Source organism: Podarcis melisellensis, assembly GCF_964234715.1.
Source record: "Podarcis melisellensis genome assembly, chromosome: 6".
Lineage (NCBI taxonomy): Eukaryota > Metazoa > Chordata > Lepidosauria > Squamata > Lacertidae > Podarcis > Podarcis melisellensis.
In genome coordinates, this window is record NC_138538.1 from 4,701,994 (window position 1) to 4,728,292 (window position 26,299).

Below are 26,299 nucleotides of genomic sequence, written 5' to 3' on the forward strand. Positions count from 1 at the left end.
CCCCAAATGTCGTTGAGCTTTCTTTAGAAAGACCCCAAGATCTCCAGATTACCGTATTTTTCGCTCTATAAGACGCACCAGACCACAAGACGCACCTAGTTTTTGGAGGAGGAAAACAAGAAAAAAAAATATTCTGAATCCCAGAAGCCAGAACAGCAAGAGGGATCGCTGCGCAGTGAAAGCAGCAATCCCTCTTGCTGTTCTGGCTTCTGGGATAGCTGCGCAGCCTGCATTCGCTCCATAAGACGCACACACATTCCCCCTTACTTTTTAGGAGGGAAAAAGTAAGTGTTATAGAGCAAAGAATACGGTACATTTTGCGTTGCTGCTTCGTCAAAGCTGAGTTTTAAAATGAGCAATTTGTTGTGTCCGGCTGCTAAAAATAACATGACCAGCGGTCTCTGCTGTGCCCTTTTCCAGAAGGGTATTATCTGATGTGAATCATGCACAGTTGCTTAAGAAGCAGTTATTTAACCAGCAGAACTTCCCCAAGTGGGGTTTATTGTTCAATGGAAGCTGCAACGCAGAAAGCAATTGCCCAGATTTAGAAAGTTGCAAAGGCCCGCTGAACACTGAGTGTTGTTTTGCTACATCGTGAGGCTGTTTCACACAGGTTACGTGATGATTTCCTTTGGGATGTGTTCTCATGCACTATTGCTGTAATATATTGATCTGTTATATCAATAGGTTGCATTGATGGCCTTTTTTTAGAGTTTCCCAAAACCTTTTCAGACCAACACCCCTTTGGTTCCATAAGCTCATGCCCAATGCCCTCTACCCTATAGAAAACATTATTCAGAAGAGTGCCTTGCACAACCTGGATAGCTCAGTTGGTCAGAGCATGGTGCTGATAATGCCAAGGTTGGAAGTTCAATCCCCGTATGGGTCAGCTGCATATTCCTGCATTGCAGGGGGTTGGACTAGATGATCCTCAGGGTCCCTTCCAACTCTATGAGTCTATTATTTTATGACCCACTAAAGAAGATAATGGAGTTTTCTTGGCAGGGATACTGGAAATTACGAAATTGAAAGACGCCTGCTTCTTGGGAGAAAAGCAATGACAAACCTAGACAGCATCTTAAAAAGCAGAGACATCACCTTGCCGACAAAGGTCTGTATAGTTATAGCTATGGTTTTCCCAGTAGTGATGTATGGAAGTGAGAGCTGGACCATAAAGAAGGCTGATCACTGAAGAATGGATGCTTTTAAATTCTGGTTCTGGAGGAGACTCTGGAGAGTCCCATGGACTTCCAAGAAGATCAAACCTCTCCATTCTGAAGGAAATCAGCCCTGAGTGCTCACTGGAAGGACAGATCCTGAAGCTGAGGCTCCAATAGTTTGGCCACCTCATGAGAAGAGAAGACTCCCTGGAAAAGACCCTGATGCTGGGAAAGATGGAGGGCACAAGGAGAAGGGGACGACAGAGGACGAGGTGGTGGGACAAGCTACAAACATAAGTTTGACTAAACTGCGGGAGGCAGTGGAAGACAGGAGTGCCTGGCATGCTCTGGTCCAGGGGGTCACGAAGAGTCGGACACAGCTAAATGACTAAACAACAACAATAACACAATAAAATTCAAAACAGCAACTATTTGTTCAAAATCCAATTAAAACTATTTAATTGCATTAATTCAACAACGTGGATGAACTTGATCCAGGGCTTCCAGCTATTACCTGTAACCGGGTGCTCTTGTGATTTCCATAAGTACAGTGCAACCTCGGTTGTCAAACGTAATCCATTCTGGAAGACCATTCGACTTCCGAAACATTTGACATCCAAGGCTCAATGGATGGTTGGCAAAGTCCATTGAGCAAATGGAGAAACGGGCCTCAGAAGCTGTTCGACTTCCAAGGCGCATTCAAAAATGGAAGCAATACTTTCAGGTTTTTGGCGTTCGAAAACCAAATTGTTCAGCTTCGGAGACACTCAAAAACTGAGGTTCCACTGTACAAACAAGAGTGAGCAAAGGAAATAACTTTGAAAGCAATAAGAGCAGAAAAACTTTACAGTGGTACCTCAGGTTAAGAACTTAATTCGTTCCAGAGGTCCGTTCTTAACCTGAGGTACCACTTTAGCTAATGGGGCCTCCTGCTGCTGCTGTGCCACTGGAGCAGGATTTCTGTTCTCATCCTGAAGCAAAATTCTTAACCCGAGGTACTATTTCTGGGTTAGTGGAGTCTGTAACCTGAAGAGTCTGTAACCTGAAATGTCTGTAATCCGAGGTACCACTGTATTTATAAAGACACTGGACAACAATGGGCCCAGGACAGAATGCTGCAACACCCCACTTGTCACTTTTTCCCAGAATGATGAGGAACCATTAGTGAGCCCTCTTTGGGTTTGGTCAGTCAATGTCCTGAAACCCAGTGTCAACCTAAAGCACACTGAGTCGCAACTTCCATTCCCTATCCAACTTTTAGTACTTTTTGAATATCTATACTGGGTTCTGTCAATAAGCATCACATGAGCATATATCAGCAATATCTGGAGGACCACAAGTTCTGAGTTCTGGGTTAGTGGGTCTGTAACCTGAAGCATCTGTAACCCGAGGTACCACTGTAAATACAAAGCGAGGAAGGTTTTGTGGTGATCACACAGGGTCCCCGGATGTTTCACCGTCTATTGATCCCTGTGCCACCACTTTATTTCTCGCTGCCACCACCCAGGCCCTACCTGGGACAATACTGAGTCCAGCCAGGGTTAAATTGGAACATAAACTTTTGTTTATTTATTGCAGTTTAACAAGCGTGTGGTTTCATAAATGGTATCAGTCAATTACAATCATGGGGTGCCTATCCAGACCTATAACTTCCACTACCTGCTCTCACTCACTAAACCACCTCTCAGATATTTACTCGTCTTCCTAGCTCCTAACTGTTCCTGGCTCAGCTTATTTCGCTACACTACTCAACCTACCCACAGACTCTATCCCAATTCACTCCCACTCCACCCAACTCCCAACGAACTCCTCCCTTTGCCCCTCCCAGAGCTAGTTTTATAGTCCCTCTGACTCCACCCCCTGGTGGAGACCTCCAGGTATACCACCTGGGGGAAGGCGAAGCCAAGCCTGTGCTAATGTTGCCGCATACGGTCCAAGGGCTGCGCATGACCATGCAAAGGGCGCTGTCACTCGCAAGGCAAATTGAAAAAAAGTAATATACCGTAAACACCGACAACTGGGAAACACTGGCTTGTGAGCGCTCCAGTTGGAGAACAGCCTTTACCAAAGGCAGTGGCGTAGCATGGGGGTGTAGGGGGGGCCGGCCGCACCGGGCGCAACATCTGGGGGTTAGGGTTAGGGGGGGCAAATCCACGGGTTAGGGGGCGCAAATTACTTGCCTTGCCCCGGTTGCTGACAACCCACGCTACGCCACTGACCAAAGGTGTCATGGGTTTTGAAGATGCTCAAACTCAGGACGCAAGGGAGAAACGTGCTAAGAGGAAGGCACGCTTGGCAAACCCTCACTGTGATCAACTCCCACCCGGAAACCAATGTCCCCACTGTGGAAGGACGTGTGGATCCAGAATTGGCCTCCGCAGTCACTTACAGACTCCCTTTTAAAATCGTGTTTATGGAAGACCAAAGAAGAAAGATTAGTTGCTGAGTGTTCAGTGTTTTATTGAAGTTGATAAAGCAATATGGTTGGTGCAAAGTGTGTTTGGGGAAGACAGCAGGGCTCCTGAACTGTATCTTTACATGTGAGGGTGTTTTGCAATATTTATGAGGTATATATATAAAACGTTGTACTCCAACGCTTAACTTGATGTATTTATTTTTCTAATATCATTCTCTCTTGTTTATTTTACTTAAGTACTCGGGTGCATTTGTGCAGAGAGATGTATTGCTTAATTATCCAACTTAAAATATGGACTCTTATTATTAGCAGCTGTGGTTGTATTCAGTGTGGTGTCTTTATGTAATAAATGTTGACTTTTGCTGAGATGTAGGCTGCTTAGGAATTTCATGAAATGCATCTGTTCCATTAGCAGTAGGCAAAACAAAAAAAATTCCTTCCAGTAGCACCTTAATGACCAACTAAGTTAGTTCTTGGTATGAGCTTTCGTGTGCATGCACACTTCTTCAGATACACAGAAGAAGTGTGCATGCACACGAAAGCTCATACCAAGAACTAACTTAGTTGGTCTTTAAGGTGCTACTGGAAGGAATTTTTTTTGTTTTGACTATGGCAGACCAACACGGCTACCTATCTGTAATTAGCAGTAGGGTTTATGCTTGTGTAGCAAATTTCCCCCCTCTCTTTCCGCCCCCATGTGTGCCCCACACCCTCTCCAAATCTTATCTAGATGGTGCACAGCAGCAAAAGGGTGTGTGTTTCATTCAGCGGGTGCAGAATGCCCCGGTGAGACTCCTTACAGGGTCCTTGCTGCGGGATCACATTCACCCGGTGCTATACCAGCTGCACTTGCTCCCGGTGGAGTACAGGATCAGGTTTAAGGTGCTGGTTTTAACCTTTAAAGCCCTATACGGCCTAGGACCCTTGTACCTATGGGACTGCCTCTCCTGGTATGTCCCACGGAGGATATCTTGGAGGTCCCGGGCCACAGGGAGGTTAGGCTGGCCTCGACTAGAGCCAGGGCTTTTTCAGCTGTGGCTCCGATCTGATGGAAAGCTCTGTCATAAGAGACTAGGGCCCTGCGGGACTTGACATCTTTCCGCAGGGCCTGCAAGATGGAGCTGTTCCACCAGGCCTTTGGCCAAGGCACAGCCTGACCCCTCTCCTTCTGTAATCCTCATAGAACTCTAACCCAATGGTTGCCATTAATTTGATTCTAACACAATTTACACAGCAGTGCATTAGATTCAATCCACAAGTTTATTTCATTCATACACACACACACAAAATCTGTATATACGGCCTCTGTCCTGTATACCTGAAGGAGCGTCTCCACGCCCATCATTCAGCCCGGACACTGAGGTCCAGCACCGAGGGCCTTCTGGCGGTTCCCTCACTGCGAGGAGCCAAGTTACAGGGAACCAGGCAGAGGGCCTTCTCAGTGGTGGCACCCGCCCTGTGGAACCCCCTCCTACCAGATGTCAAACAGAACAACAACTCTGACTTTTAGAAGATATCTGAAGGCAGCCCTGTTTAGGGAAGCTTTTAATGTTTGATGCATTACTGTATTTTAATATTTTGTTGGAAGCCGCCCAGAGTGGCTGGGGAAGCCCAGCCAGATGGGCGGGGTATAAATAATAAATTATGATTATATTATTATTATGCTCAGGGGCATTGCATGAGCTCCGCAGCCCTGTGCTCCCAGCACGCCAAGGGAGAAATGAGCTCCCTTGGCCATGGAGCCTTGCAGGGTTGGGGCTGGTGAAGCTCGTTTCCTCACGCTGCATACAGACACTCATATCTGTGACTGACATTGTCACAGCCTCGATATCTTGGCCAAATATGGGTCGTGATTGGAAGGAACAAATTGGAGAAGAGGAGACTGTGAGCCATCTTCAGATATCTGAAGAGCTGTCACATAGCTTCTTTCCATCTGCTCCAGAGCGTGGAAACCAAGCCAATGGATTTAAGTTATAAGAAAGGCGAATCCGACTAAACAATAGGAATATTCTTTCTGATCGTAAGAGCTGATTGACAGTGGAGCGGTCTCCCTCAGGAGGTGGTTGGACGCTCTTTCCTTGGAGGTTTCTAAGCAGAGGTTGGGTGGCCATCTGTCATGGATGCTTTAGCTAAGATTCCTGTATTGCAGGAAGTTGCTCTAAATGACCTTTGGGGTCCCTTCCAACTGTACGATTCTATGATTTTACTGGCGGGCACATTGGCACCTACAGATATCGGCTGGCGACCCCTGTGCTAGCATGGCAATTAAGAATAACACACGTAAGTAGAATCTGTGCATAGAGATCAGCAGGGGAGAAATCAGATAAGAAAGCCTGCCAGTTCCTGTAACATTTTGTACCCTATCTCCTTATTGAAAAAGTGAATAAGGAGTGGGCTATTTTTAAGGAATGCATCGAAATTTATGTGGAAAGAGTAGAATTTCTGACAGATACTGTGTGAATCCAGAAAATGATTAGAGTGAAAGGAGAGTAAAGTTAAGCTAAAGGAAGAGATTAAAGAAATAATGAAATGCATTTAAGCCAGTTGGAAAAATAAAGTAGCGTAACAAGAACGGCTGGAAGTCAAATCACTTGATGGGTGTTTGTGTGTGGGGTAGGTGTGTAGGGATGTTGATATGTATAGTACAGGTAGGTATTATATAGAGTAATGTAGGTATGTTTTATGTTATGAAGATTAGGTAGTGTGTTGTGTATATGTATTGTGCAAATGTATATGTATGTGTTTTATATGTTAATAAAATAAAATTAAAATTAAAAGAAAAGAAAAAAGAAAGCCTGCCAGTTCCTAACACTTCATGCCAACTTTTGAACCTGTGAAGAGCAACACAACCGTGGTCTCTTTTGCCTGCTGGGATCAGCAGCTCGCCTCCACGCAGAAGATGCCCTTGTCTGCCCACATCCTGCTTTTCTGATCTTATTATCCTAATAGCTGCAACACTGCAGACATGCAGACATTTCCTCCTCTTCTTGATGCCTAAAGATAAAGAGGGCGCCAGCTGAGCCTCCTTGCATCTCTGAGGCACCACAGAAAAGGGCGGTTCTCCTGTTACCCCCTCCTGGCGCTCCCACAGAGGGGGACACACAGAGAAGGGCTTTAGATGGCAGTCGCAGGGTCCCTATAGTCTCTCACCAGGCCATGGCTCACTAACCTGGTGCCCTCCAAGTATGACATCCATCAGCCCCAGCCAGCTGCTGAGAGTCAGATATTTGAAGATGGCTATCCCATCTCTATCCCCTTCATGAAGGGCTATCCCCTTCATGGATCACTGCCTTGTCGTGGCGAAGGGGCTTGAAGAACTCAGAGAAGCTATGAACTATGCCGAGCAGGGCACCCAAGATGAACAGGTCATAGTGGAGAGTTTTGACCAAACGTGATCCACCTGGAGGAGGAACCGGCAAGCCACTCCAGTATCCCTGCCAAGAAAACTCCATGGACAAAGACAACAGGCATATAAAAGATATGACGCTGGAAGATGAGCCCCTCAGGTCGGAAGGCGTCCAACATGCTACTGGGGAAGAGCGGAGGGCAAGTACAAGTAGATCCAGAGCTGATGAAGCGGCTGGGCCAAAGCCGAAAGGACGCTCAGTTGCGGATATGCCTGGAAGCGAAAGGAAAGTCCAATGCTGTAAAGAAAAATATTGCATAGGAACCTGGAATGTAAGAACCATGAACCTGGGTAAGTTGGAGGTGGTCAAAAATGAGATGGCAAGAATAAATATTGACATCCTGGGCATCAGTGAACTAAAATGGACGGGAATGGGTGAATTCAGTTCGGATGACCATCATATCTACTACTGTGGGCAAGAAACCCGTAAAAGAAATGGAGTGGCCCTCATAGTCAACAAAAGAGTGGCGAAAGCTGTACTGGGATGCAATCTCAAAAATGATAGAATGATCTCAATACGAATCCAAGGCAGACCTTTTAACATCACAGTAATCCAAGTTTATGCACCAACTACTTGTGCTGAAGAAACTGAAATTGACCAATTCTATGAAGACTTACAAGACCTTATAGAAGTGACACCAAAGAAGGATGTTCTTCTCATTATAGGGGATTGGAATGCTAAAGTAGGGAGTCAAGAGATAAAAGGAACAACTGGCAAGTTTGGCCTTGGAGATCAAAACGAAGCAGGGCAAAGGCTAATAGAGTTCTGTCAAGAGAACAAGCTGGTCATCACAAACACGCTTTTCCAACAACACAAGAGACGACTCTACACATGGACATCACCAGATGGGCAGCATCGAAATCAGATTGATTATATTCTCTGCAGCCAAAGATGGAGAAGCTCTATACAGTCAGCAAAAACAAGACCTGGAGCTGACTGTGGCTCAGATCATCAGCTTCTTATAGCAAAATTCAAGCTTAAACTGAAGAAAGTAGGAAAAACCACTGGGCCGGTAAGATACAATCTAAGTCAAATCCCTTATGAATACACAGTGGAAGTGAGGAACAGGTTTAAGGATTTAGATTTGGTGGACAGAATGCCTGAAGAACTATGGATGGAGGCTCGTAACATTATACAGGAGGCAGCAACGAAAACCATCCCAATGAAAAGGAAATGCAAGAAAGCAAAGTGGCTGTCCAATGAGGCCTTACAAATAGCGGGGGAGAGAAGGCAAGCAAAATGCGAGGGAGATGGTGAAAGATACAGGAAATTGAATGCAGATTTCCAAAGAATAGCAAGGAGAGACAAGAAGACCTTCTTAAACGAGCAATGCAAAGAAATAGAGGAAAGCAATAGAATGGGAAGAACCAGAGATCTGTTCAAGAAAATTGGAGATATGAAAGGAACATTTCGTACAAAGATTTCCATAATAAAGGACAAAAGTGGAAAGGACCTAACAGAAGCAGAAGACATCAAGAAGAGATGGCAAGAATACACAGAGGAATTATACCAGAAAGAAATGGATGTCTCGTATACCCCAGGTAGTGTGGTTGCTGACCTTGAGCCAGACATCCTGGAAAGTGAAGTCAAATGGGCCTTAGAAAGCACTGCAAATAACAAGGCCAGTGGAAGTGATGGTATTCCAGCTGAACTATTTAAAATTTTAAAAGATGATGCTGTTAAGGTGCTACACTCAATATGCCAGCAAGTTTGGAAAACTCAGCAGTGGCCAGAAGATTGGAGAAGATCAGTCTACATCCCAATCCCAAAGAAGGGCAGTGCCAAAGAATGCTCCAACTACCGCACAATTGCACTCATTTCACACGCTAGCAAGGTTATGCTTAAAATTCTACAAGGAAGGCTCAAGCAGTATGTGGACCAAGAACTCCCAGAAGTGCAAGCTGGATTTAGAAGAGGCAGAGGAACCAGAGACCAAATTGCAAACATGCGCTGGAGAAAGCTAGAGAGTTCCAGAAAGACATCTACTTCTGCTTCATTGACTATGCAAAAGCCTTTGACTGTGTCGACCATGGCAAACTATGGCAAGTTCTTAAAGAAATGGGAGTGCCAGATCACCTCATCTGTCTCCTGAGAAATCTCTATGTGGGACAAGAAGCTACAGTTAGAACTGGATATGGAACAACTGATTGGTTCAAAATTGGGAAAGGAGTACGACAAGGCTGTATTTTGTCTCCCTGCTTATTTAACTTATATGCAGAATTCATCATGCGAAAGGCTGGGCTGGATGAATCCCTAGCTGGAATTAAGATTGCCGGAAGAAATATCAACAACCTCAGATATGCAGATGACACAACCTTGATGGCAGAAAGTGAGGAGGAATTAAAGAACTTTTAATGAGGGTGAAAGAGGAGAGCGCAAAATATGGTCTGAAGCTCAACATCAAAAAAGCGAAGATCATGGCCACTGGTCCCATCACCTCCTGGCAAATAGAAGGGGAAGAAATGGAGGTAGTGAGAGATTTTACTTTCTTGGACTCAATGATCACTGCAGATGGTGACAGCAGCCACGAAATTAAAAGACGCCTGCTTCTTGGGAGAAAAGCAATCACAAACCTAGACAGCATCTTAAAAAGCAGAGACATCACCTTGCCGACAAAGGTCCATATAGTTAAAGCTATGGTTTTCCCAGTAGTGATGTATGGAAGTGAGAGCTGGACCATAAAGAAGGCTGATCGCCGAAGAATTGATGCTTTTGAATTATGGTGCTGGAGGAGACTCTTGAGAGTCCCATGGACTGCAAGAAGAACAAACCTCTCCATACTGAAGGAAATCAACCCTGAGTGCTCACTGGAAGGACAGATTGTGAAGCTGAGGCTCCAGTACTTTGGCCACCTCATGAGAAGAGAAGACTCCCTGGAAAAGACCCTGATGTTGGGAAAGATGGAGGGCACAAGGAGAAGGGGACGGCAGAGGACGAGATGGTTGGATAGTGTTTTCGAGGTTACCAGCATGAGTTTGACCAAACTGCAGGAGGCAGTGGAGGACAGAGGTGCCTGGCGTTCTCTGGTCCATGGGGTCACGAAGAGTCGGACACGACTAAACGACTAAACAACAACAACAACAACATCCCATCTCCTCTCAGTCTTTTCTTTTCCTGGCTGAACATACTCCACTCCTTCAACTGCTCCTCATCAGGCTTGGTTTCCAGACCCTTGATCTTCTTGGTTGCTCGCCTAGTATCCTGATCAAAGAGAGTGTGACAAATAACTCACATGGTGGAACTTCATGATGTTTGCAAACACACCAGTAAATGAAAGATCTGTCCCAAACGTTCACGCCAATTTGTATAACAAACAATTCTTTTTATTTGCTTCTTGCTATCATATAATGCTGTAAGAGAATAACTAGCTTCACATGGTGGTTTCTCCAGGAACAAAGTTAACACAGTTGATTAGGTGTGAATAATTTCTGTTGCTCTAGCAACAGGTTCTGAAATTCTGTTGCTCTGACACCTGGTTCTGAAATGCTGGGAAAGAACAGTTAAGAACGTTTAAAAAAATAATAATAATGAAAAATATACTTGAAAAGAACTTCTAACCCAATGGACATACAGAGCAGGGTAAAACTCTCCAAGGAAAAGTCTTGTTGAAAAAAGAATGTATTCAACAGGACTGGGAAAGGCACTAGGAAGGGAGTTTCAAAAGGAAGATGGCACTGTTCCCGTGTTGTACAAAATGGACCTCATGAGATGGTATCTGCAGGAATTCCTCTCTAGCAGAGGAAAATGACAGGCTGGGATATAAGAGATATAAGCGGTGAGACAATCTCCCAGGTATCCCAGCTGCTTAGGGCTTAGGGCAGGCTTCCTCAAAGTTGGTCCTCCAGATGTTTTTGGCCTACAACTCCCATGATCCCTAGCTAGCAGGACCAGTGGTCAGGGATGATGGGAACCGCAGAGTTCTGGAGGGCCGAGTTTGAGGAAGCCTGGCTTAGGGCCACCAACTTGAAAGGTAGACAATTTCTAGGCTGGTCTGTTCACTGGCTCCTGACCCTAGGTGCTCACAGTTGTGTTTCTCAGGTTCCCCTTGCCGAGTCCTTTTTTGAGGAAGAGGTATAAGAGGAAAGGAGCAACAACAAGGAGTTTGCTGGCCAGAATAAGTCCAATACAGAGACCGAAGGGGGACAGCTGAAAATGACCTGCAAGGGAGAAGACAGGAGATTTAACACCAAGCACAAGAGTCTGTCCGAAGACTCTGGCAAAGTAATCTTCAGAGAACTTACAATAGAAAGGCAGTAAAGAGCAAGCTGCTGATCTTAACACTTCACTGTGATTGGAGAGTGTTGGGTGGGATGCTAGCCCAGAACTGGACGCCCGAGCTATCAATCCAGCTCCCCGCTTCCTGGTGTTCTCCTTATATGGTGTCATTCTGCAAGACTTTGGTGGCAGGCTGTCTGGCTTTCTTAGAGAGTGTTTTGAGCCCCAGATTGGTCTGAACTGCCCTGGATTGACCCATCTGCTTCAGATCAATCCAGAAATGCACTGAACTGGGGCCAGCATCAAAATGTCGCCTTGAACTCTAATAATAGCTCCTGCTTTCCTGGATGGGGGTTAGAGTTGGGTATGTGAATGTGTAGAGAAAGTATTATATTTTACAAAGGCTAATTTGTTGCTCCACAAACATTTGCCTCAGGCCCCTCCTGCCAATGGCATGTGGCCCTCATAAAGTGTCCTGGAAACCAATTCCACCAGGGGCACCCCAAACATTTTTGATTCTAAGGCCAGATTTGGAAAGCTAAGAATGTGCGCTGCAGGCAACAAAAGAACCCCAATGCATTTCACAAAAGCAAAACTGGTGGTGGTCAGGATCCTCCTCCAAAATGAGGCAAGTGAGTCTTATTGGGCATCAAGGTGGGCATACTACAAAGCACTATGTAGGGATCCTTTGATCTATACCAAGCAGGAAGCAGCTTTGGCCTCCAAACATGGCTGAATTTCAACTCCCATCACCCCCCACCATTAGTCATGTTCACAGGGGCTGATGGGAGCTGTAGTTCAGCAAGTTCTGGAGGACCAACCAGCTCCCATATCTGGTCTACACTAACTAGCAGGGCCTCTCCAGAGTCTCGGGCAGAAGCCTTTTTCCTGGGAACTACTGCATGGAACAAAGGGACACGGGTGGCGCTGTGGTTTAAACCACAGAGCCTAGGACTTGTCGATCGAATACCGGCGACGGGGTGAGCTCCCGTTGCTCGGTCCCTGCTCCTGCCAACCTAGCAGTTCGAAAGCACAGCAAAGTGCAAGTAGATAAATAGATACCGCTCCAGTGGGAAGGTAAACAGCGTTTCCGTGCGCTGCTCTGGTTCGCCAGAAGCGGCTTAGTCATGCTGGCCACATGACCCGGAAGCTGTATGCCACTTCCCTCGGCCAATAAAGCGAGATGAGCGCCGCAACCCCAGAGTTGGTCACAACTGGACCTAATGGTCAGGGGTCCCTTTACCTTACTGCATGGAACATCGTTGCTCTTCCGATGAGCTGTAGATCCTCACCTTTAGGTGTGAAGTGGTCTGAAGATCAGAAGACCAGCACACAGATGGGTTGACAAAAAAGTAAACATGGATTGAGGGATGGGGGCCAAAAACCACGAAAATATGGTGTCGGGACCCACATTTACCTGGCTCCATACTGACGCTTTCACTTCCTTCAGTTGGCACCCTGATGTTCAGCACTGACGTCTCAGTCGCTACAGGCTGAGAGTTTTGCATAACCAGGCAAGTAAATGCAGACTGGTTCCTTTCTTCCGTGGCATTCAGCTTCAGGGAGCTCCTGAGGGTGAATGTCCCATCCCCGTTCTGGGCCATGGGCTCAGCCGTTCCTGTTTCACTCAGGCTGCCGTTCAGAGTCAAGGCCAAGGTTGTGTCTTCTGGGTAAAACCCTTCCGCGCTGCAGCTGAAGGTCACCGATTCGTTCAGCAGGACGGGGTTGGCTGGGTTGGCTTCCAGCTTCACTCTGGGTGGAACTGTGTGGACAAAGGCAAAGAAATCTGCATCAGGACCATGCTGTTCCTGAGAGGGAATAGCTCCTGGAATCTCAAGTGTGCTGGAATTGCATTCCTCCTGACAGAGGTATATAAGATTATGCACAGGGTGGAAAAAATGTAGGATTGGGCTTCTCATGCCTCCTACACAGCTTAAGCAAATGTGGCCTCACCCCCTCCTTGAGATCAAGACCCTTAGACATGGGCGTAGCCAGGATTTTTGTCAGGGGGGCAGAACCTCAGTTAGCTATATATTTTTATTGATTTTTATTTAGGGGGCAGCTGCCCTTCCCTGCCCCCCTTGGCTATGCCCATGCCTCTAGAGGTCTTGGACATTGAAATATACTTGGAGTCGAGAGTGGATTTCATGCTCTTTACTCAGCTCATAGTGGTGAGGAGGAATGGAAGTTCCCCCAGAATGTCTGCTTTATAGACCAGTGTTTCCCAACCGGTGTTCCGCGGCACACTAGTGTGCCGCGAGACGTTGCCTGGTGTGCCGTGGGAGGGAGGCGGGCGAGTCGGGCGGCGAGAGGCCTTAGGCGCCCTGCAGAAAGGCGTCCTCTTTGTGGGTGGGTTCTCCCCCCTCCCTTAGTGCATCGTATTTAGTTGGGGATTCTGGAGAGGGGGGCGGGGGCGCGCTGGCCCCGAGCGGAACAGACGCGCCGTCGTCCCCACCTCCCTCTCCTCAGTAGCTCCGAGCCGTCCCCACCTCCCTCTCCTCAGTAGCTCCGAGCCGACTGACTGAGGGTGGGACGCGGCCAGCGGCGTCCTCTCTCTCTCCGCCTCCCAGCACCGCTTTTCCCGAGGCGGGCGCGCGCCTAAGGCTGAATGGGAGCAGCCTGGAGGCTTGGCGGCCTCTCAGAGGCTCATGACGGGCGTCCCCGAGGCGGGAGGTGCTGAGCAGGGGCTCTGCGAGAGGGCGAGAGGGATGCGTGGTGGTGCCTGCGCGCGCGTGACTTAAGAGGGCGACCTGCTGCCTCTCCTCTCTCTCTCTCCCCTTCCTCCCCTCATGGGCACGGAGTCCCCGGCACAGCTTGGCGCTACTACAGCTATAGCTGCTGCTGCTCCTGCTTGGATGAAGGCGGCTGCTTCTTCCTAATGCCCAGCCTCTGAGGGACCGCAGTCTCCCGCCCTTTTTTTTTTTGGGCGGGATGCTGAGGTAAAGGATCCCCTCGCGCGCGGGCGGGCATCTCTTTGGGCAGGGCGCATGTGGAGGCTTAAGGTGGGGAGTGTGGAGGGGTTGCCGCTTGCGAGGGGAGGGTTCATATTGTATTGGGCTGCGGTGTGGGCGACACGGCTCTCCAATGGCCAGCCCGTGGAGGAACATTGAGTTGGAGCATTTCGAGGAGAGGGACAAAAGGCGCACTGAATAAAGTATTTTATAATTTTTCATATTTCTGTTTACTTACTATTTCATAATAAAGTAATTATAAAATACTTTCTTTGTGTTTATTTGATTCCTATTAAAGAGAGTTACTTTATATATAGTCAATATAGGCACAGAGTTAATTTTTTAAACATTTTCTAATGGTGGTGTGCCTCGAGATTTTTTTCATGAAACAAGTGTGCCTTTGCCCAAAAAAGGTTGGGAAACACTGTTATAGACATTATTTACACAATGGGCCCCACGTGATTGGCTAATTCCGGGATTTTCCTGTAGGCCAATCAGGTTGCAGATTCACTTCCACCTGGAGCTGGATTGGGTGGCTCCTCTGGACCAATCAGACTGCTGCATTCTGGGTCCTATTCAACTCAGTACCTAACAGACATCAAGAGCTGTGTTGGCTGGGGCAGATGGGAATTATAGTTCAAAGTGTCTGGAAGATACCAGGTTGGCAAATGGGTGATCTATGGAGGCCCATTAAGATATCAATATCAGGTGGTCTTGGTTGGATGCTACTGTCCATGTCTACAGTGGAGTCTGGGCAGGCATCAGTCAAACATCTAATCTCCTTCAGAATTGGTGTTTGCCTGAGCCTTGGCCTCTGTCTTAGTAGCAGGAATCGCATTTCCCTTCAATGAAAATATCTACGGACCAAAGTGAATGCTACATGCATACCAGTGGCTCTTTTTTCTTAGTCCTTTGTGAGGAGCAATTGGGTGAAGCAGCAGCATGGGAGGCAGAAGGAGCACCTGACCCCTTGCCCTGCCACTTGACTTTGTGGGATGTAATCCACTGGGAGCAGTCAAATACAACATTCCTTGTTTTGCTAGAGTGGACATGCAAGGGAATGTTTGGTCCAGCCAGTTGAAACTTCCTGTTCCTCCTGGCCTGGAGCATCCTTCCTCTCTTTCATGTGACTAGTGGGTGGGCGTGACCTTTCCAGACCAGGTAACAAAAGGACAAGGCATGCTGCCACTCTCCTTCTTTTCCATCTTCCTTTCGTCTTGTGAACTGCTGGACTGCTAGCCTGCAGTCACTAGGTAAATCTCTCTTATGGGGTAAACCTGTTAGTATAAGTTTGGAACTTTAAGCCTTAAGCCTGCCTTCAGGGATCACACTGCGCTCTGCCTGATTGTGAGTAAACTTTCTTTTTATTGCTTATCAATAAGACTGTGGTGTCTTTATTCTTTTAGGAGAGATTCAAGGGGTCTTACCAGGAAACTATTAGAACACATTTCAATCTGGACAAGCCAGATGGAATTGCATATTGTCCTCCCAATGGACCCTGGAGCACCAACCTGCTCATCTCTCTTTCTCCCTGGCATCCAAGACCCACAGCTTCTTGCCCTTCCTTGCCACCCGACAGCCAGAGCCCCACCAGTCTCTGTACCTCGTAGGATATCTCCAGGTTTGAAAAACTCCCGCAGGGGACTCCGCAAGGTCTCGTGTTCAATCTGGCAGATGAGCTGGGACTTCACATCGTCTCTTGTGAGTGGCACCTGCGCGGTGCTCAGCACTTGGTAGGAGATGCTGTCTCCTTCTGGCAGAACGGTGGGCTCTGGGGATACGATCCTGGTGTTGTCCTTCAGCCAGGTGACTTTGATGGCTCGGGGGGAGAATCCATCTGACGTGCAGGTGAAAGTCGCCGAGGTCCCAGATAACACTCTGCTCTTGGGACCATCGATAGATGGCTGGGATGGCGTGGCTGTGGGGGAAAGAGTGACATCACCTGTCATTCCCTGCAGGATGCGGCCCATCACCAATCCCAAGGGAAATCCTTTTCTGGGCCAGTGGGCCGTTTTGGAATTTTGAGGGTGTGCTGCGGGCACCAGTCACAAAATGGCTGCCTGGGTGCAGGAGGAAGAGGGAAGGGGGCACAACACAGAATGTCTGCCACATCTAAAAGCAGAAAAAGAGGGAAGACCACAAAATGATGTGGGCATAGAGTTGGAAGGGACCCCGAGGGTCATCTAGTCCAACCCCCTGCAATGCAGGAATATGAGCTGTCCCCTATAGGAAGTGAACCTGCAACCTTGACATTAGCAGCACCATGCTCTAACCAACTGAGCTGTCCAGGGTGACAATGGTTCTATCAATAGTAAAAAAGGTCCTTTCATCGGCCACCACTGTGCTTCATCAGAGAGAGATGCTCTTTGCCCCTCTCCCTCTTCCCTCAAATGCCCAAATTATTAACAGATCAATTAGGAAATCAGACCAGGCTGGGGGGGGGGGGTGGAGTCTTTATTCCCACGGAGAGCAGGAGTCCTGAGAGCAGGACTTGCCAGAGGGGAAACATGACCACCTGGCCCCTGGGACTCCCTCAGGCCACACCCCTTCTTCCCAGGCCATGCCCTCATTGGTCCTGATTTGCTGGCCTGGTAAAATTTCACATTGGTCACTCTCCCACTTTTTGACTCTATCCCATCCACTGGCATGACCAATTCAGCCAGCTAGCCCTGGGGATTATCTAATTGATTTTTGAACTTTATTGTTATTCATGTTTCTATACTGTATTTTATGCTGCTTTTATAATTAAGTGTTTTAAACTGTTTTAAATTTGTTGTTAGCTGCCCCGAGCCCAGTTTTTGAACTGGGAAGGGCGGGGTATAAATAAATTATTATTATTATTATTATTATTATTATTATTATTATTATTATTATTATTTGCCCGTTTGAAATTGACCAGTAGGGAATAGAGTCCTTAGGATGAAAAAGCTTGTCATCTCCACCCCCCACCCGCCCTACGACCTCCATTGGGCTGTGGTTCTGTACCAGTTAAATTTACGTTGCATGCAAATGCTTATAAGTGTGGATTTTCAAAGAATGAAATGCAGCTTTGGGACCCTTGGGGGAGGGGAAGGAAATAGATTTTTGTGCAGAAAACCCCCCAGCAGGGAAGGAGCGATGTGCCCTTTCTCCCCTCATCACTGCTTCACTCAAACATGCCGCCCACCAAGGCTATTTTTCACTTTTTAAAAAGGTCCCAGCCTCATTCGATGTCTTTGTATTTCTATATAACGTGGAGCTTCTGGGGGGCGAGGGGGGCAGATAGTCCTCCTTGGAAATAAGGAGATATTGAAGGATACTTACCAATCACAGAAACCTCAGTGCCCACTCCCGATTTCAATTCTGTTTCTTGGGCTCCTGCCCTGTACTTGACACAGTAATAGGTCCCGGCATCCTCAGGTCGCATGTTGCTGATGCGGATGCTGAAGTCTGTTTGTGATCCAGGAACAACCCTGGTCACACGTGGGGGAGGTGGTCCTCTTAAACTGTAAATGGGCTGCTTTCTGTCTGACCCCTTGTGCCATTTCACGCCTCCTGGTGGACCAGTTCCTTTTACTGTACACGTCAGAGTGAGGGTCTCTCCTGCTGACACAGACAAGGGTCCTGGGGGCTGCAGAATTTCCAAATCTTGGCCTTTGGCACCTGCAGCAAAATGAGTAGCACGTAACCTCCAACATTTCTCTGATGAAAAGAGGGACTTCCAATTCCTTAATAATGATTTTACTATTTATACCCCACCCAACTGACTGGGTTGCCCCAGATACTCTGGGCAGCTTCCAACATATATAAAAACATAATAAAACATTATTATGAGAACTCCATCGCCTCCAACATTTATCCAATGGAAATAGGGACGTCCTAAGGAAAAGCGGATGGGACGTGGGTGGCGCTGTGGGTTAAACCACAGAGCCTAGGACTTGCAGATCAGAAGGTTGGTGGTTCGAATCCCCGCGACGGGGTGAGCTCCCGTTGCTCGGTCTCAGCTCCTGCCAACCTAGCAGTTTGAAAGCACGTCAAAGTGCAAGTAGATAAATAGGTGCCACTCTGACGGGAAGGTAAATGGCATTTCCGTGCACTGCTCTGGTTCACCAGAAGCGGCTTAGTCCTGCTGGCCACATGACCCAGAAGCTGTACGCCGGCTCCCTCAGCCAATAAAGCAAGATGAGTGGCACAACCCCAGAGTCGGTCATGACTGGACCTAATGGTCAGGGGTCCCTTTACCTTTAAGGAAAAGCGGGACATTCTGTGATCAATTTAGAAACCAAGATGGCTTCTGTAAATGCGGGACTTGGAGGGTCTGATAACAGCATCTTCTTCTTTTTCTCCAGACTTTGGGTTGTATTAAACATTGTTTGTGTGTGAGTGAAACAGTACCGGATTGAACCCTGTGGAGGCCCCTAGGCAGTCAAAAAAATTGTGGGGGGGGGAGGGCTCAGAAATTATCTCCGAATACCGTAATAATTGATTGTAATTTTCTTTCAAGATCAAATCAATATTGTTGGTTTTTTAAAAATAGTCTTTATTGAAGTTTTAAGGTTACAAAAAGAAAATAGAAGAAACACCAAATTAAACAAAAACAAAACAACACATCACAATAAAAAAACCAGAAAAATGGAAACAATTAAGAAAAAACACACAAATTGAACCTTTCCATAACTTGTCTTTCATTTGCTTGTTTCCCTGACCTCCTCACACCTCCCTTTTTTATATTCTAAGTCAATTATCCATTTCAGCAAATCCTTTCCCTCTCTTCAAATTTTTATCCTGAAAATTTATCTTAATATTAATATAAGTTTAGTTTCCCTCCTTTCACCAATTAAGAATCTATTTTTCTTAAATATTTGTTACATTTTTGCTAGAATCACATAACTTCATTCCAGCATCCTTCTAACATTCATTAATTTTACAATGTTTCTGTAAATAGTCTTTAAATTTCTTCTAATCTTCCTCCACCGACTCTTCTCCCTGGTCTCGGATTCTGCCAGTCATTTCCGCCAGTTCCATATAGTCTATCACCTTCATCTGCCAAATCAATATAGTTTGATCCCTTGTCATGGGGCCCCTAAAAGATGTGGGGCCCATAGGTCAGTTCCTGGCTATTTGGAGTTGAACTGTCTTTCACCCATGGGGCAGAGATTCGTTTTCTGCTTCTCCCCCTAGTACCCCCCCCCCCGAGGGCACCTTGAAATCTGCTTCAGAGGGTTAGAGCAGAATTTGGGAGTCCATAAGGGGTGGCAGAAATGGAGGCAGTGAGAGATTTTACTTTCTTGGGCTCCATGATCACTGCAGATGGTGACAGCAGCCAGGAAATTAAAAGACGCCTGTTTCTTGGGAGAAAAGCAATGACAAACCTAGACAGCATCTTCAAAAGCAGAGACATCACCTTGCCGACACAGCTCTGTATAGTTAAAGCTACGGTTTTTCCAGTAGTGATGTATGGAAGTGAGAGCGGGACCATATAGAAGGCTGGTCGCCAAAGAATTGATGCTTTTGAATTATGGTGCTGGAGGAGACTCTTGAGAGTCCCATGGACTGCAAGAAGATCAAACCTCTCCATTCTGAAGGAAATCAGCCCTGAGTGCTCACTGGAAGGACAGATCCTGAAGCTGAGGCTCCAAGACTTTGGTCCCCACATGAGAAGAGAAGACTCCCTGGAAAAGACCCTGATGTTGGGAAAGATGGAGGGCGCAAGGAGAAGGGGACGACAGAGGACGAGATGGTTGGACAGTGTTCTCGAAGCTACGAACATGAGTTTGACCAAAGTGCGGGTGGCAGTGGAAGACAGGAGTGCCTGGCGTGCTCTGGTCCAGGGGGTCACGAAGAGTCAGACACGACTAAACAACAACAACAACCATTGTTCTGGGTCCCTCCTGCGTGTGGTGAGTGAGCACCCTGTTGCAACAGTTAATAAAGATCAGGCTTACTAGCTGCCTTGCTTCTCTATATACTCCAGTTGGCCTCTGTTATTTTCTCCCACTGATAGGGAACCCACTTAAGGACTCTATATGGGCTCTTGGATACCCCATAAGGGAAAGAAGCAGTTTTTTCTTATGTAAACATGAAATCTGTTCACAGAGAATAATTGATGGATAATCAGGGTGGGGAATGGTTTCCACTCTAACCACAGTCCTCTAACCTGAATATGTTGTTTGAAAAGCTACAAAGCCGTGATTTAAAAAAGACAAATCTTGCCTCGTGTTTTATTACTTTATTACATTGAAAGCAGGAATGGGGAACCTATGGGGAAGATCTGAAAATGGGGCATTCACTGTTGCAAAATTGGGGAGGCATTGCAATTCATCTTCAGAAACAACAGAATCAATGTCCTATGAGAGAACTTGCAAACTATATAATGCAAACTCTGGAGACTGTGAGATATGCTTATGAAAACTGAAAGGACTGGTTCCTCCAAATTTGCCGCCTTTGGTCATGTCCACCACAAGTGCCTATAGCATTATTCTATATTATTATTACTTCACAAAAGTTACCCAAAGCTACTTACAAGCACTATCTAAACACTAAAGCCAATTGTGAGAAACACAAGCATTAAAAATCTAGAAAACACATCTCTACAAATGCAAGTTGGGTCTAACAGATCCTGCAGCACCAAAAAAAAAAAAGAAAAAGAAAAAAAAGACCACAAGTACTTGAAACCTTCTACTTCAGGGCCAAAAAGCTCAGGTAAAAAGGGGGAGCATTCTACAAATGTGGCGCCACCACTGAAAAGGCCCCTTATAACACAGGCACTCCCGTAATAGAGGCACACTGCTGCAGGTTCCCTATATTTTCTTGCTACACTGAGGCTCACCAACCTGGTGCCCTCCAATTCCCAAATATATTGGGGGCACCAGAGTGGCAATTTCTGGAAAGTTGTAGCTCACACTGGACTTCACCCTACCTAGAAATCTGTGCAAGCCTGCAAGTTCAATGTCTACCTTTCAACACTCACCCAGCACTTGCAGGAGAAGGAGGAGCAGCAGAAATGAGTGAGGAGATGCAGAGAAGGAGCGCAAAGCAGCCATCGGGTGACAAAAAGGAAACCCTTCTGTGCTGTGTCTGAGCTCAACCTTTTTACATCAGATGTTGCTGCCGCAGAAAGGAAGAGGAAACGGTTGCCTCATCTAGTTCCCAGCAATCCTGTTTAGATTATTTTAAAGCCCCCAAAATTGCACAAGAGATGGAGGTTGCAGGTCACAGAATCACAGAAGTGCAGAGTTGAAAGGGACCCCACGGTTCATCTAGTCCAGGGGTCAGCAACCTTTTTCTGCAGGGGGCTGGCCCACTGTCCCTCAGACCATGTGGTGGGCCAGACCATTGCTGCCAACTTACAGATTTGAAAATAAGGGACCAGCAGCCTCGAAAATAAGGGATCAGCAGCCAAAATAAGGGATTTTGCTTAGCGTATACAGAAATCCGGCACTGATGGAGCCAGGCTGCTTTGGCTGCCACTGACTGTGTTCTGCAGGGGGTTGGACTAGATGATCCTAAGGGTCTACAACTCCTACCAGAGAAGAGTGGCAGACAAAACTGATGAACGACGTCCAAATGGCAAAGCATACAGGCAGAATTAGAAACCAGGAAGAGGACCTCTTTAATAAAGAATGGGGAAAGTTTATAATTTAGTTGAAAAGCTATTGTAAAGAGTTACGTACATTGGTCGGATTGACAGAAAACTTGTAGTAAAAATTTGAACTATGGATGGACAAATGATTTATAAAAATAGAGTTATGAAAGGGATGCAGAGGGGGAAATCATTACATTAATATGCTGCACTGGTTGGAGGGTATGCTAAGCAGCACGTCGGGGCTGCCGTCGTCCTGGCGCGAGGAGTTCCATTGGCACTTCCCTGCCCGAGAGAGAGGGAGGGAGGGAGGGAGGGAGACTCTCACCCACACCGCCCACGAGCCCGGCATGAGGCAGTTGCAGCCGCAGCCGCTGAAATACCGCCCTTCTGCGTCCCTCCCCAACCCCTCCTCTTCCTCCTCTCTCAGGCCGCCTCCTCAGCTGCCACTGCCACCTCCGGCTTCCCCTGGCAGTGCGGCGGAAGTCTCGCAAGAGAGGGGCTGCCTGCCCGCCGCCACCCGTCTCCTCACAACGTGCCCCTGAGGGGGAAAAGGGAGAGACAGAGACACGGCAGCTCATGCGCGTGCACTCTCTTGTGGCAGAGGACCCCAAGCCGCTGCTTCTCTCCTGAGCCGGGCGAGCATGAAAACCGGGAAATTCAAGGGACATCATCAATAAGGGACAGCAGCGGGAACCGGCGCTGGGATAAGAGAGTTTCCTGCCAAATGAGGAATGGTTGACAGCTATGGGCCAGACTATTTTTGGGGGGGAGGGAGGGGAAATGAATGAATTCCTATGTCCCACAAATAACCCAGAGATGCATTTTAAATAAAAGCACCCATTCTACTCATGTAAAACACCAGACAGGCCCCACAAATAACCCAGAGATGTATTTTAAATGAAAGGACACATTCTACTCATGTAAAAACTGTTAGGATATAGTTCCGTTCCACCTTAAAAGGGTACGGGCATTGTGTGTCACATGCTTGTTTACTTCCAGCACTTGCTGGGAACTTCCATTTCTATATTGCTTTTGCTTTTAGCTGCTGTTTTGCTGGACACGAAGGGAAGCGGACATGTTTTTTTCCTTTGTTCCTGAACTATGCTGAATAAATGCTGCAAATATGCTTACATATTTCTCTGTCCGCCACTTCCGCTGTGAGAAGATTTACTGTATTTTTCGCTCAATAAGGCACACCTGACCATAAGATGCACCTAGTTTTTAGAGGAGGAGAACAAGAAAAAAAATATTCTGAACTAAACAATGGATGTATGCTTTTTGTGGCTCATGCTGTGGCCACAGACATGTGATCTGATGGTGAATTTGGGGTGACCCAATGCAAAAATCCTGAGGACCCATGTGGATCTGTAGGCTGAGCCTAGTCCATGCCAGGGAATCGTTGGCCCACGTCCCCAGATCCGGAGAGAGAGCGAAAGAAAGCTCCAGGAAAGATCCTTTCTTTGGAGGAAAGCAGTTTATTATCTGTGCACAGTGACAGCCAGCAGAATCACTTCTGAAAACTGGCTGCCCCGAAAAACGCCTCTGCAAACATTCTTATACCTTGAGAAAGCTCCCTCCCTCCTCCCAAACGCCCTCCAAGAAAAACTTCCCCAATCAGCTGGAAAGTTTTCAACTTATTTCTTAATATAGAATGGCATGTCTATATTGCTAGCCCTCTAAGCAGCCCCCTCCCTAAGCGTCTTGCATCCCGTCCTCCCGTCTCGTATGTGTCTTTCTTATCTTACAGATCTGTGCTTTGTAACCACGTTTTTGCACCATTACGGCCCCATGCAACAGTGCGTGCGTTATTCTTTAGGTGCAGGCTGTAGCCATGGACATGCTATGTGATCTGATGGTGAATTTGGGGTGACTCAATGTAAAAATCCTGAGGATCCATGGGCTTTTACCTCCCCCCCCCCGGCAGCCTCCGCTAGCGTCCCTTATCTCCCTCCTGATCGCTTACTGATCAGCTGCTTCCTTTCAACACTCCCTTCCCTCTTATTTGCCTTAGTGTCTTTTCCTTAGCTGGATCAGTTTTTTGCTCCTCCTTTTCTCCTAATTTATCTCCTTATTGCTCTAGTCTTCCTGTTTTCCCCCTTTGCAAGTTTGCTGTCTTTACCTCCCCCCCTCCCAGGCAGCCTCCTTTATCTCTAGTGTTCCTTATCTCTCTTCCCGATCGGCAAATGATCAGCGGCTTTGTTTCAACACCCACTTCCCTCTTTCAAAAAAAAGAGAACATGATCTGCTTTTTACCCCTGGGCAATTCGGCTCCAGGGACCACGCATTCGCTCCATAAGACACACAGACATTTCCCCTTACTTTTTAGGAAGAAAAAAGTGTGTCTTATGGAGCAAAAAATACGGTATTCACTCTGCTGATAGAGCGTGCATGGGTTTCTAAACGTATCTGAGGGTCTCTAAACGTATCTGTTCCAAGAGAGACCGGTGATCGTCCAGCTGCCGTCCCCGGAAGTATCCCAACAAAAACATGCTGATTCCTGGACTGTCCGCAGGCCAGATTGGGCCGCATCCGGCCCCTGACCTTAGGTTGCCTACCCCGATCTAGTCCAACTGCCAGCAATGCAGGAATCTCAGCTAAAGCATCCATGACAGATGGCCATCCAACCTCTGCTTAAAAGCCTCCAAAGAATGAGAGTCCACAACTTCTCGAGGGAAACTGATCCACTGTTAAACAACTCATGCTGTCAGTAAGGTCTTCCTGGTGATTAGTCAGAATCTCCTTTTGTAAATTGAAGCCACTGGTTCGAGTCCTACCTTCCAGAGCAGGAGAAAAAACTGTCAGTTTGCATTTCTTAGTGCAGAAAGTCTTGATCTGATGTGTAGAGATCTTTCCTATTCTAATTAATTCAAGAGGGTTCTGGAAGCTTCTGGAAGCTTCTCTGTGTGAAAGGAACAAGCAGAAGGTTTCTGATGTTTGGGTTATTCCTTCAGAGAAGCTGAGTACAGCTGGCGTAAACTGATTCTGTTCTCTCTTCTGTCAAGGTCATGCTGACTATAATAAGAGGCCAGAAGGAGCCTAGGTTTCACTTTCTCTTTCTATCTCTTTTACTCCTGGTGGGGTATTCTGTATACAGTGGTACCTCTGGATACAAACCGGATCCGTTCCAGAGCCCCATTCGCATCCTGAAGCGAACGCAACCTGCATCTGCGCGTGTGTGGGTCGTGTTTCACCACTTGCGCATGCGCGTGACGTCATTTTGTCCATCTGCGTATGCGCGAGTGGTGAAACACGACCCACACACGGAACGCGTTACTTCCGGGTCGCCGCGGAGCGCAACCCGGAAGCGCTCAACCTGAAGCAACTTCAACCCGAGGTATGACTGTATAGTGTTAAGTTTTAGTCTTATTATAATTTTTTACAGTGGTACCTCGGTAAAGAACTTAATTTGTTCTTGAGGTCCGTTCTTAACCTGAAACTGTTCTTGACCTGAAGCACCACTTTAGCTAATGGGGCCTCCCGCTGCCACCGAAGCCCAATTTCTGTTCTCATCCTGAAGCAAAGTTCTTAACCCGAGGTAATATTTCTGGGTTAGTGGAGTCTGTAACCTGAAGCGTCTGTAACCTGAAGTGTATGTAACCTGAGGTACCACTGTATAAGTTTACGTTAAGTCTGCTGCAACTGGATTTCTTATGGACAGTGCCAATCCTGAATGTACTGGATTTGTGACCATTATGCTCATTTGCCTTCAGTAGCAGCAAAGGATGAAATATTAATTGCCTCTGGTCTATTTTGGGGGGAATCCTGCAACGTGTTTAAGTTGTTACTCTCCTAACTATACATTGGAATCTACGCTGGATCAATATTGAGTAGAATTTCAATGACAAAAACCAGCTTGTGCCATCTTCCATGTGACAGCCCTTTAGATGATAGCTATCTCTAATCATATCTCCTCTCAGTCTTTTCTTTTCCAGGCTAAACATACCCAACTCCTTCAACTGTTCCTCATAAGGCTTGGTTTCTAGATCCTTGGTCATTGTGTCGTGCACCTTTGGATTTAAGAGCCACTGAGCATCTCTATCTGAGATCTCAGTGGAGATGGTGAGCTTCAATGAAAGAGGTGAATGCCATGCTAGGGATAATTAGGAAAGGGATGGGAAACAACCTTACCGATATCTTAATGCCGTCGCAGGAAATCTATGGTGACACGGCAAATACCGTGCTAGGGATGGAAAATAAAACTGCCAATATTGTCATGCCGTTGTACAAATCTATGATGACATAAACAAGTCATGGTCTCGAGGACAGCAGGGCATTTATTGTTTGTTTGTACAGTGGTACCTCGGGTTAAGTACTTAATTCGTTCCTGAGGTCCATTCTTAACCTGAAACTGTTCTTAACCTGAAGCACCACTTTCGCTAATGGGGCCTCTCGTTGCCACCGCGCCACCAGAGCACAATTTCTGTTCTTATCCTGAAGCAAAGTTCTTAACCCAAGGTACTATTTCTGGGTTAGCAGAGTCTGTAACCTGAAGTGTATGTAACCTGAAGCATATGTAACCCGAGGTACCACTGTATTTAAAATTTCTACCCTGCATTTCTTCCCAACTAAGCCCAGAGTGGCAAACA

The 26,299-nt window shown here is 46.8% G+C and overlaps 1 protein-coding gene across 1 annotated transcript; it reads right to left on the minus strand.

Moving 5' to 3' along the window:
- Nucleotides 1–10,284: 10,284 nt before the first annotated feature.
- LOC309372986 (signal-regulatory protein beta-1-like) lies at nucleotides 10,285–21,388 on the minus strand. The gene is made up of 5 exons (XM_081917123.1): nucleotides 21,099–21,388; nucleotides 17,453–17,791; nucleotides 15,753–16,067; nucleotides 12,616–12,960; nucleotides 10,285–11,140 (listed from the first exon to the last, which is right to left on the minus strand). Exons 1-5 carry the CDS (start codon nucleotides 21,169–21,171, stop codon nucleotides 10,995–10,997), a joined length of 1,218 nt encoding a protein of 405 aa, XP_081773249.1. The 5' UTR covers nucleotides 21,172–21,388; the 3' UTR covers nucleotides 10,285–10,994.
- Nucleotides 21,389–26,299: the final 4,911 nt, after the last annotated feature.

Coding starts and splice junctions, on each gene's coding strand:
- LOC309372986 (XM_081917123.1), bottom strand. CDS start 21,171: ATGGCTGCTTTGCGCTCCTTCTCTGCATCTCCTCACTCATTTCTGCTG. Junction 17,792..21,098: donor CCTTCTCCTGCAAGTGCTGG/GTGAGTGTTGAA, acceptor ATTTTGCTGCAG/GTGCCAAAGGCCAAGATTTG. Junction 11,141..12,615: donor AAGCGTCAGTATGGAGCCAG/GTAAATGTGGGT, acceptor TCTCCCTTGCAG/GTCATTTTCAGCTGTCCCCC.